Source organism: Plectrocnemia conspersa, unplaced genomic scaffold (genome assembly GCF_051122295.1).
Source record: "Plectrocnemia conspersa isolate PC_06_02 unplaced genomic scaffold, ASM5112229v1 ptg000014l, whole genome shotgun sequence".
Lineage (NCBI taxonomy): Eukaryota > Metazoa > Arthropoda > Insecta > Trichoptera > Polycentropodidae > Plectrocnemia > Plectrocnemia conspersa.
Genome location: NW_028277178.1, coordinates 17,809,768 through 17,823,338, shown reverse-complemented (window position 1 = coordinate 17,823,338; position 13,571 = coordinate 17,809,768). Strand labels below are relative to the sequence as shown.

The 13,571-nt window shown below is 26.1% G+C and overlaps 1 protein-coding gene across 3 annotated transcripts in view; it reads left to right on the top strand.

Annotated features, from left to right (window-relative positions):
• Positions 1-13,571, top strand: part of LOC148226414 (lachesin-like) — a 166,833-nt gene that overhangs the window by 17,024 nt on the left and 136,238 nt on the right. Inside the window, exons 1-2 of one of the 3 annotated variants that reach the window (XM_088203805.1) lie at positions 8,500-8,661; positions 9,713-10,129. The exons of the other annotated variants lie outside the window; for them this stretch is intronic. Of the exons in view, the coding sequence (XP_088059931.1) occupies positions 10,033-10,129 (97 nt within the window). The 5' untranslated portion in view covers positions 8,500-8,661; positions 9,713-10,032. Of the gene's footprint in view, positions 1-8,499; positions 8,662-9,712; positions 10,130-13,571 lie in introns of those variants that run through there. 3 annotated transcript variants of the gene reach the window in all.

The window sequence follows — 13,571 nt, the reverse complement described above, 5'->3', positions numbered from 1 at the left end:
TTTGTGATATGTTTGTCTTTAGAAAGTATTCAAAAGTCATCAGTTTCAAATGCGTTTTTAAGATTGTTTATGGCACATAAACTAAGTTTTGAACTACTTTTTTAGTAGTGAAAATTAAATTTTAACTTATAACCCCAAAATAAATGTATTTTTTTCGGATTAAAGTTAACAGTCAGCTGTGCTTTGCAATGTATTTTGTTACATATGCTTAGAAACACATATAGATTCTATATTCCAATATTTTAAAAAATGGGCCCCAAAATTTATGATGGTAGATTACATTGAAATTGCATGTTATATAAATTTATTTAAAAAAGTTTGGCATCTTCGGCTACTAAAAACATTTGTCAAGTGGTGGGTAATCCATTAAGTATCCGTAAATGGAAAAAATTGTTTAAAAGAAATCGAACGGAAAATTACAGTAACAGAGCAATGACCGCGTTGACGCGGCATGCCGAACCTTTTTTATGATAGGGATAGCTGGCGAAGTGAAAACAAAAGCATATATTGCATACACGAATTTTTTTCTACTATTTGTATATATTTATCTTCCTTTAGACATGTTTTACCCAAATAGTCCATAGAATATGCTTCACTAAATATAAGAATAAGTCTCAGTAATTAAATATGAATAAAAAACTTATTCGAAAATATCGCGCGAAAAGTATGTTTTTTTTAAAAAAAACTTTACATTGGTATATAATGCAATGTTATTTTTTTTTGTTACCAACTAAAGAAATTTGTACTAGACGATATAATTAAAATAAGTAATAATTAAATTGTGTTGATGTGTGTTTTTTATATCAAACTCGGTTTATAGTTAATAAATACGAAAAATATATTTATCTATTTTTGTTGTAACAACTAAATATTATTTCTTTATTTAACTTACAGCATTGAGAGTACACACCAAAAGTTTTAAATTTTTAAAACAGAAATAACATAATTTATTTAAAAAATGCAAATCAACAATTAAAAAAAAGAGATTATGTTAAGGCATTCTGTTTAAAGTTTACATAAGTATTTTTATATTTTTATTTAAATTAAATTACTATTATATTTAAAAAATATTATTATTAAATATTTTTTTTTATATATATATATATATATACACTCCTATTTTTAAAAATGTTAATTTTCTAGTCGATTATCTCGTAGTTGTAAGGCATATGATTTTAAATTTAATACTTCGCTTTTGTTATTATTTATTTTTAGCAAAAGTAATTCACTATCTACAAAATTTACTTAAATCTATAAATTTTGCATTTTTATTTTACGAATAAGCACAGATTGGTTTTCATTGTTCGTCCACAAAGAGCGAGTAATTGCCGCACGTAAAATTCAATTTCGCCATATAACTATTATTATTTTTTTGACAATCATCCCTAGAACTGTCGAATTTACATACAAATCTAACGCTTTAACGCTGAAAAAAATTCAACTGCTTTTTTTTTGTTGAACTAAAACGTGTTTGTGCAAACGATCATAGATCGCGCGTTAAGTTATTCTTTATAGGGGGATTAAGCGCGCGGCAAATTTCGCCGATAAATTAGTGAAATCGGTTTTTAAGCCGATCGTATATCTTCCCACCCCATTGTGCTCTTTTTTCTTACTTACCCTTAACAACCGGTCGGTTTAAATTAAAAACTTTGAAATAAGGAACGTGTCGCAATGCTCCCCCAAGACGATAAAAAGCTGATCGTCGGACTACCTGGCCTCGGACAAAAGCTTCCACTTGTCCGGCTGATACGGAAAAATGCTGAACTTTGCGAAAATCGTAACTGGAAATTGCGATACGCCGAAATCAAGTCTCAGTTTTATAAGGCATTTTTATTTTATTTTATACGATAAATGTACTACGGAGCTCCATTTGGGATTATTATATATAACGACTAAAAAATATTTTTTTATACTATGAAAAAAATATTTACCGATAATAAATTGACAATCACAAAAGATTAAGAGTTCAAAAGATAATTAAACCCAGATTAAAAAAAATGAATTCATGAACATATCGTATTCGGGAATTAAAATTAATTTCTATATATAATTAAATTATTATTACTATATTGAGATAATTATGTGACGATTAATTAAAGTAAAATGAACGAGCGAAACTTTGTTACAAATATACAAAATAATCTTGAAATATGCATGTGATTATTAAAATACTTAAGTAGAGATAAGCTATGAATAGTATACGTTTTAAACAGCAACTTTTTAATTAAATTATTTCTGTCTAATATTTTTTGCTATACATAAAAATTTTTCACATTTTTCTGACAAGGCTTAATCGCCTATTTGTCTGCATAGATTATTATTATCTACAATGAATAGTTGCTTAGCTAGAATAAAAATCTGTTACATTAATAAAACCTACTGCTTGTATACAAAGCTATCGTAATAAAGACTTTAATTGAGAAGTAGGCGGCTTGTGTCAACTGTCCATTTAGGCAGAGTTATGGTTCATTTGATTGAGACTGGGCCAGCTGACTCTTAAGCTCGGTCAACGAAAAGATTATTCTCTCATCGACCGATCACTTGTAGGTCTTCGTATTAGTCTCGACCAAATTGTAGATGTGTAGCTCTTAGTATGTGAGCCACAAAATAAATCAATTTGTACTGAAAAATGGATCTATTTATATACATTAGACTTTCATCAATAATTTTGCGAAATTCTATCTAGTTTCTCACAAAGTCAGCTTTTTTGTAAATAAAAGATTTTACACTACGAATATTGGTATATATTATTATAATTTTTTAATTAAGAATTTTGGTTAAAGTTTTAGCAAATTTTGACTTTAAATTAAACTTATGCATCAGATCAACAAGAATATATAACGAATACAATTTATCGTAGTCTTTCTGAAGACTTGACAGTAACTACGGTTTGCAATTGTTGAAGAAAATATTTATTATTAGGCAAAGTTTTGTTTTAGCTAATCGAAATTAGACAAATGATGTTATTGTGCAAATAATTATTAATGATTTTAGTTGTATTTTTTTTTATTAGCAAACACTAACAAAACTTTACTTTAGTTAAAAACTGATGTATTTGAAACTTAAATAGAATGTTTTACCATTATCATATAAATTTTAAACTTTCAGTTAAAATTTTATTTGCTGTGATTTTATTAAGTTATTAATTATATTATTATGTTATATGATAAACGTAATAAGTGGTTATTAATACTGTTTTAATTAAAATATTCTTAGTTATAACTCAATCTATTAGTAGCAAAAAATCGTGGGCGATACTGAATTACTTTCGAGTTGCTATGTTACTTATAGTCTAATTTAGTTAAGGACACATATTCAATTTAGAATGTAGGCATTTAAGTGATAATAATTTAATATATTTAGAAAACGTACAATTTAATATTAATTAATATGTCTGAGTATTAATTATCGGACATTTAATTACTGATTTTTAATGCAATGAAACTTATAATTAAATAGTCAATATGAAAAATAAAAATTATTCTATTAAAACAAAAAATAAGCATTGTTTTGCAGATCTTGTAATTAATTCATATTTTAATTACTTTCATCCTTTATTATATAATATAACCTCAGGTTCAAAGTTGTATTAGAAAATACATAAGGGTACCGTGTGTCACTGGTTTACCCCTATATGCAATGGAATAATTTATTAATCTGACATGTAAAATGAAACCAGCCTTTTATTTTAATATTTCGAATTAATGAATATTTAAGGTTGGGAACAGTATATAAAATTCTCACATTAATTTGCGGCGCAGAAAATTTGCACACTTTCAAAGATGTATAATAATGGGACAGATTAAATTTTGAACGCTTAAATTTAGTCTTTTTTCGGGAAGCTTTTTTCTTTCTTCGTCATTACGTAAACACCCAATCCGTTTTAAGCTATAAAGCGATATTTTTTCCTAAGACCAATCGTCCATAATGCGTGTTGAGACTTTGACCAAAGTGCCAACGCACCCCGCGGTAATGGACCAAAACTCCGGTGATGGAACGAAGTTCTCTTTTTTCTCTCTCACACACCCGCTCAAGTGTGGACCTCTATAAGTTAGTAAGTGATAGAAGTTACGCATTAGATTATCTGCAATACCGAATTCGACACGTGTGACCCGCTAAAACTTCGATCCCCGGCAAGTTTTATAAACTCCGCATTTAATCCAGGATAAAACTCACCTTTATGCCGCCCTTACGTTTAACCCAGGAAGTCGATTTGAATTATTATTTTTTATTTAAAGGAAATTTTATCTGTTAGCATTAAATAATTAATAAAAAAAGAGCTTCTTTCATAAAATAGTTTTTTAAAAGCTTTAAAATACAATTAATTTATTGCTCTGATTTAATAAGATATATAGCATATTTTTTGATTAGCTCGTTTGTTAATATTTTCTCGATTAAATGTTTCACAGCATAAGATATCTGAATTTCGTCGAAGTAAAGGTTTCAAAACGGATTGGGATTATATAAAGGTTTCTTCTCAAATTGCTCTACGATGGCCCAATCCATTGTTCAATCGCCTTTTGCGTTTACAGATTAAGATACGAGGATGAAAGTATTATCTCTTTTTAATATCATATAACACACATTCGTGGAAATACGATGTATATAAACTCATGTTATTTCTTTAAACAGTTATATTTTTATATGGTTGTTAACAATATATTATTTTAGATATCAATGCATTTGAGAGTAAATTATCAAACTTCATAATTGTCAAATATACAGAAAGTTGATACCAAACAAATGTTAACTTACTTCTGTTATTTTTACAGGAACAAAATCTGGTCTGATGTTTTCAATAAAAAATTAGTTCACATTTTTATATATATAAATTTTTTAAATTAAGTCGTTTTCATTTAAAAAAGTAAATAGCTAATTATCATTTTAGGCAGTCGATGTAATATGACTTCGTAGCGCAAATCACATTTTACAGGCGAAACTTTTGAATTATAGATTACTTTATAAGCTGTGAAACTATTATTGTTCTATAAATTATTCTTAAAATATTTATTAATTTAATAAATTAAATGGTGACCTAACAGGTTACACTAATGGGACACAATAGTACGATAATAAGCAAACAGATATTTTATTTAATTGGTTTCTTTGCTTCTTAAATTTACAATTTAACACTTATATTATAACTTAACATATCTTAGACAAACCAACGTTTAATTAACCCTTAAAACAGTATCGCCGTACATATACGACGGTCGATATTTCCCTGTTTTGAGGTACCCCAGATAGTTATATATTTATATATATATAACTGAACAAATAATAAATAAGAAACATCATATTTTTATAATATTTTTTTTTTGTAAATTAAAGAGTACGTAAATGAACGTTACAAAAAATATGTAATACCTTTTGTATAAAAAATATTGAGAGCCTTTGAATTGATATAAAAAATTCCACAAAAAATGTTAAAAAATACTAATACAAAAAAGTAATAAAAGCAATCAAAGCAATTAAATATTGACAAATAGTAATTTTTTTCTAGAATTTACTATAAATATTAAAAAAATAAATAACAGCAAAAATATTTATAGAAAAATACGTAAAATAAACTCACTTTGTGTATATTAGCTAATTAACAAATGTATCTAAATTAACTCACTACTCAAAGGGTTTAAAAAAACGTTTTAGTTATTTCCAAAAATAAAAGAAAATATGCTTCAGGTAACTATATTATTCTCATTAAAGAAGCACCTACACTTTATCCAAGCTTTAAACGTTCATTTGTATTATACAATAAATAGAAACGCAATGACTAACTAATCTACATATTAATAATAAATAGGACAGTTAAATATTTATTTATAAACGTGTGCATTATAACTTTCAAGTTCCTTGTGTTAATTTAAAATTTCATACACATATATTTATCATATTTACATTGTATTATATGATTAACGCAAAGAAACATGCAACATTTCACGCAAAATATAAAATACAAAGTTCATGTATGTAATTTATTATGCACGACTTACACAATGAAGTTCGTTTCCAATTTAATAATTAATGTATATATGTATGTACGTACAAATTACATATACCGTAAAATATGTAACTATTTTTGAATGGATATATATTTTTCAAATGTTATAGTTCTTTTCATCATTTTCGTGTACTGTATGGAATGAGCTAAAATTTTGTTTCGCATATGGAAAAGTTAGGGGTGAACCTATTTAACGTTGCCGACTACGAAAGACAATTTTGTAAAGTAAACTCGCGTATACGAAATATACAAATGATGCTCTATATTTATGTAAACATATTTTGTACTAACATATAACTTCAAAAAATATATAGATAAATATTTATGTTATTATATAACAGCTATTTGATGCGTTTTGTAAAATGACGAAACATTCATACAGTAATTAGTATAATTCATAATAAATAGATTAATAAGTATTAAAATCGATAATAAAAATTATAGATGCCAGAAAAAAAATATGATTTTATAAACAAGATAGAATTGGTTATTAATACTAAGCATAAAAATAAAATAGTATAATGTTAAGAAAATATATTATAAAATCTGGTCATAAAAACATTGCTTTCATTGCCACGACAGCCATTTAAAATTATGTATACATCTTAATGGTAGTAAGAAGAAATTTTAAACAACTTGGAGATGCTAGAATAACTTTTTTAATACCACTTAATACAACTATTGTTTAAAGTGATGTTCGAATGAACATCACTTTATATAAGATACTTTACCAAGAAACACAGTTATCTGAAATTCAAACTATTGTAGGACAATTATACTTAGAGTTGACGTATATTTTAGTACTTAATCGACAACTATTCTTAATTTTTTACATACCATCTTATATTTGCCTTTATAAATTATTATTTTCAATTTTCAATAAAAATCTTGTTGAATCACAAATCATTATTAAAAGTTGGGTAAATATACGTATACTGTAGTGTTAAAGATTTATAAGATTTTGTAGTACAGAAATATTTTTTAAGGCATTTATTGTAGTTTGTATTGATGTGATTATATCATTAGGTAAAAATCTTAAGAAAAATATATACAAGTATTAAAGTATCTTTAATTTTAATAGAATTAAAGTATTTTAATTCTATAATTATTGTATTAAGAGAATATAACCTAATTATTCGAATATATTATGCATTTTTTTATTATTTGATTTTATAATATTTAGGCAATTATTCTAATAATATATATTCATTTTTAATCAAATATTTTGCAAACTATGTTAACATATTTTATGCGTGGTAAAGTTCATAAGTTTATTTTACAAGGGTGGGTTTAGAATATTTCTTAGGATTCTAATTCTAATATAGAGAACACACATTATGTTTTACAAATAGCTAAGTAACTTATAAATTGCAACAGGTAATATTTAAGTTGATTTTATCTGTAGTAAATCTCAAAAAATAACAGAAACGTTTGTAGTACTGTTAAAAACACTTCAATTGCTATAGCGGATTTTTTAACAGGAGGAACAATCAAAAGAAATTAATAAACATTTAATTCGGTGTTATTTTTATGTAAGAATTACATTACATAAATTAGCTTGTTTTTCTCAAAAAATGATGTAATATGTATAATGTGATTTATTTAATTAAAATAAAATATTTTTTTTAATATGTTTTTATACTTTAATATCTATTCGAATCTTCAGGGTCAACTAAATGTATTGTTAGCGCTAAGGTTTTTCAAATGACCATTTAAAATTTATAAAAGGCCTAGAAATATAAAATAATGCCCAACGCTAAATAATTTCGTATTAATTAGAAGATACACGGACCACTCGGACTAGCATATCCGTTCTATTAAACATTAAAAAACTACCTTTTTGTGGGTAAAGTTACGTGATAGACAGTGCGTCCTATCTGCATTAAAACCGCGTATTATCATCTACCTACTGTATTAACGATTTTTGATGGTTACATCTTGCAGTTTCATTTCAAGGCGTGAATATTATTTTGTCTGGCGAATCATCAAGCTATGCAATTGGCCCACCAACATTTTTACATCGGCATATTAAACGGTTCGAGACGAGAGGGTCAGAGACGATTCGAGACGAAAGACGGCTAGAGATAAGCTCAGACAGCATTCAAGCCAAACCGAGAGAGACTTCAGCAGATCATACAGAGGACATCGCTACGACAATCTCAGCTTCTTCACCAGCACTCAGTCTACGAAATACAATTATACACTTTTTATCTGCGGTGTTAAATTTCACAGATAAAAATAAACTGCTACCAAATTTTCTAGCGCCTATTTTAGCCGGCCTCAAAACCTTAACGTTTTACTATTCAATATTCCAATAGCTTATAATATCTAACCGCTGGAATTTCTAATGTATATAGATTTATTTTCTCAAATTGAACTATCATGATTTTATAGGTTACATACAAGGCATCATAAATATTTTAAATAAAAGTAACACATTACTAAATATTAAAATTATTCTAAACTTAAAGGGCCAACTTCTCATAACTGTCCGTCTCCAACAAAAGATAGTGATGCCGGGAGACCATCAGTAGCTCCGGACCGGGATACCGGTCGCAGCCGTCCATCGGGACGACTCCGGCCGAGACGTGGAAGCGGACCATCGGCTTGCCGATGGGAAGCGGTTGTGCTCAGTGCTAGGATTGCAAAAGAGCCGATAGGTAAGGGCTTATACACAACCTGAGGATGCGGGTGGGAGCACCCGGGAACCCGTCGTTCTCATAGCTGACACTAAATAAATACTATTTTATTGTATCCAATTCAGAAATTATAATGTTTTATAGTCATTAATTTGGATGGTAAATAATATATATAAAATACAGAGAATAAGCTAATATATGTTTATATAACTTATGAATAATTTGTATTTTTTATATATTTTTTTGGGTAATTCATTTGAACAACATTGATTTTTTAACATTTTATCTTTAAGATTATGACTAAATGTAAATATTTTTTTAATTTACTTTTACAAGGGCAATATGGATTTTTGGTATTATTGGGTCATTAAAATTATATAATTACTTAACATGTCGCATATTTTTATTATATTATCACATCATTGTCAAAGTTACTTAGCTTAGCTTTAATTTTTCACATTAATATTTAAGCATAATTATAAAAAGCTGTATTAGCTAATGGGAATATTATTTGTAAATATCACTAATTCTGATCTTTCAGGTATGATAAAGTTCATATGAAATATGAACCCTAAATATTTCTTGATTATATAGTCTCTATGATATACAGTTTAAGCTATTAAAAAGACATTATATAATCAATATTTACTTTTATAATATAAATTGCGGATGGTTCAAAACCTGAATAAATGCTCAATCAAAATATAAAAAAATCATATAATATAATAATATAATAATATAATAATAATTAAAATATATTATAAACAACTATGGTCCTAATTTATAAAATTGTGGTACACCGTAAAATATCATTTTAACTTTTATTTTTTACTTTTAAAATAAATATATTATCTTAAACGTAAAAAAGTATTTTTAAAAAATAATAACGAAATGAAGGTTTAAATATTACATACTTAAACCATCATTTGTTTTTTCATAGTTTTACGTCTATATGTAACAAATGTATAGAAATATGTTTAAACTAAAATTTTAAATCATACATTTTTGTTTTTTCTTTAGACTGTTTTTGTTGACGTACAAAATATAATTTTACATTTATATCTCACAATAGTACCGGGAGTAGTGTGTGGCATGTTTCGTCGGATGCGCATTGGTATTTGTGATTCACCCCCATACGTCTCTGGCCTTAAGGGTAGTTAGTCTGGCGGCAAACTGCTCAGTACAAGTTCGGCCCTGGCGGCGGCAGCATCCGCCCAGTCCGCTCCCGTGCACGCGACAAACAATATCGCACTCGCACCGCATTTGGGAATAACTTGTGGAAAACTGTCAAAATGAACGCGGTCGAGCAGAAAAACTGTCCGACGGACACAGAAGTGATAAATAAGTAAACGGAAGAATTTTCACACCAGCGCGAAAGTTAACTCTTTCAAGATGCGTCAAGTTCACTTCCGGCACGCGAGAAAGAGGGTGCTGTTTTCCGTTTTCGTTATTTTCTCTCAGTTGATATTCGCCGTCGGAGAATTTATCGGTGAGTGCTGAATTTTTGATAATATGTGTGCTAAATGTTTTCATGCAAAAATATTTTTTACGGAATTATATTTGGCATGAAACATTATTTATATGTGATATATTAGACTGTATATGTATAGTATTGTGTACGAACAATAATAGCCTAGCGCACACAGTACGTAATGAGTATTTAAATCAACTTTATTATTACATTAATGTCTTCCGGTTAAATGCAGAAAGAAAGCTCGTTTCTTATACTAGTTTATCATTTAAATTATAATAAATGTCTCTTAATTATTACCACATTTGTATGGATCAGAATATAAATTTTATATTGAAAAATTGGTGAAAGAAAGAGTGTACGGCAATTTTCTTTTCAAATATTAACTTATCGATTAACTGTGGTCAATTAATAAATTGTATGATAATATACAATAAATAAATTATATTAAAAATTCATTTTAAGTTCAGCAAAAACGTATATCAAAGATTTAGAAATAACTATAGTACATATTAATATATGTAAATTTTGGTGGGGGATGGAGGCAAAATCTTTATTCAAAGTACAATTTTTCGTTTAACTGTGCTTCACCTAAACTATGTTAATGTATTGTGGCTAATTTTTTATTTAACAAGTAGCAAAATAATATATTTTATTTTAATATATTAAATTATATTGAAAATGTATTAAAGGTCTGGCAAAAACGTGTATAGATATATCGCGATTTTAAAATAACTATAGCATATCCTAAAATATTAAAATTTCAGTGAAAGATCAAGGATAAATGTTTATTTTAAGTATAACTTCTTGTAAATTTAATTTTGCGAAAATGAGCAAAATGAGGTATTTAATTATATTATATTATTAATATACAATAAAAATTATTATACAGAAAAAATTGCGTTTATATATTCTTTAGTCATATTCTTAGTTCAAAATTTAATCGATATATCAATAAATTTAAATGTAAATATTTACCTTTTGAATAGTCGAATTTACGAAAAAAACATTTAACTGTGTGGTTCATTTTATTTTGTAGTAGTATGATTATTTAGGTTTATCTTGCTCTTATCTTATAAACAATAGCATTAGTTTCGAGCAAAATAATTTTTAGTTATTATTCAACGTTTATTTGAATAACAATGGTCACTTTAAGATCAAGCTTGTGATTTCATGATTACTTGCTATTTTAGAGATGTAAAATTTACATAAAAAATGTATCAAAATAGACGGATAAAAATAAGTTCTATTATGAAGTTACATATATTTTTGCATATTTTAACAAAGTGGGTTTGTTTTCAATTTAATTAATCAATTACTTAAAAAAACCCTGTATAGCAAATAATATATTTATTTATACGTAAATAATATTTTTCATTAGCTGAAATAGCTCATTATTAAAAAATTTATGCATAATATGACTATTTGTATAAAATAATATAGGAAAAAGTAATTTGACAACAATAACAATAACTAGTAATATTAAAATTGAAGTCTTAATATTAAAATGTGTTTGTTTATGTCATTAATTCTTTGAGTAGTATTGCCGTACATGTACGGTGGACGATCTTTCACTGTTTCGAGGTATTAAAATAATAATACAGTTAAAAAGCATTACATTTATATACTATTTTTCAAATTTGATTTAATGTAAATGATTTTTATGAAAGTAATACTGTAAATTAAAGGATATAAAATAAATAAACAACATATATTTTTTATTTTTATGAAAAAATATTTAGAACCTCTAAGTTGTTAAAAAATTCACAAAAGTCGAATATTGTATAAAAAAATGTTTAATTAATTACCGAAGTTAAAAAAAAGTAGTGTTGAAATAATTAAAACGTTCTAGTACAAAAAAATAGTAAAATTAATCTAAGCAATAAAACGTTTAGCATAACTGTTTTTTCTATTATATACTATAAATGAAATATACGATAGTAAAAAATAATTATTAATAGAAATACTTATGGAATACTAAAAACAACTCACTTCTAGGTGATTAAAAATGTGTATAAATTAACTCACTACTCAAAGGGTTAATGAAATACACAATTTTTCTATTTCTGCAGATTGTCATAGGATATAAGTATTTATATTTTCTCTTTCGTATTGATTTATATTACATCTATCTTTCCTTAAATTATCTATATTCTTAGTATAAATCTATGTACATATTTATTTTTTAATTTATTAAAATACTCTAGTAACTTTAACTTAAATATATAAAATATAAAAATATGAATGTGCAATTTTTCTAAAACATTTTAAATCTATTTTAAATCTTTAAATTATACTTTCCATCAAAATAAAAAAAAAGTCCTCAACATCCAACCTTTGATTTTTTAATTTCTAATACTTCTTTTTTGTAATATCATTTTATTTCATTAATTAAGAATATTTGATATTTTTGCACAAAAATTAAAAAGAGGCAATACAACACTATCATAGTTTGCTTATTTTTATTGACACTTTGAACGAGCTTTGAATTTATTTTGTATCTATACTTTTTTTATAAATATTTTATTTTATCAACTATATTTTTTCGATAAACATTATGATATTATTTTATTACTTATCTTTATTAATAATATTATTTATTTAAAGTACAATATGATTTAACCATCTTTCTATACTAATATTAATTATATCTATATTATCGACCACTTCTTTAGCACTATCATTGATATAAATTATAAATATATAGTAAATATATGTATTTGTTAATTTACATTTAGTTTTGAATTTTCTAAATGTAATATCGTATATACATATATTTACTATATATAAAAATCATCATATAGCATGAAAGAGTAAATTTGATTTAATATACATCGTTTTGGGGAAACTCGAAAATTTCGTTACTAAACTTCGGTGCTTGAAAAAACTTGCGCTAATATCATCATAACACATACTTTTTTTTACAAATTGATCACGTACAATTCGATATTGCCTTTGAACATACAACACATGCCGTTAATTCGAAAGATAATCCCCTGAATCGTACGCTGTCCCATTGCCAAATTACTCTATTGCAAATATACAATAACGCAAAAATGACCCAGTTTGTGTTTAAATTACACGCCAATGTTTATTCAGTCAAGATTAATATTATTAATATATATTTTATTAATAAAATTTCGATTCCGTTGACCCTTTGTACCATGTCGAGTTTATATAGGATAAATTTTCATTGAATATAAAGTGGCGTATAACTTATCGTACATCATATATTGCCAAAAGTTGTATTTTGGAGTTAAAAAAATCGCTTAGGATGTATTATCAAATTATGATTGATTGTTTTACTTTGCAAAATTTAATTATGTTTGAACGTGTTTTTTAAATATACATACATACATATAAATGTTTTTATAGTTATAAATCTGTACAAAAAAAAAACAATTAAATTGCGTGCGTACTCATCCCTTCTGAACATTTTAATTTCCTAAAGTAGTGATAA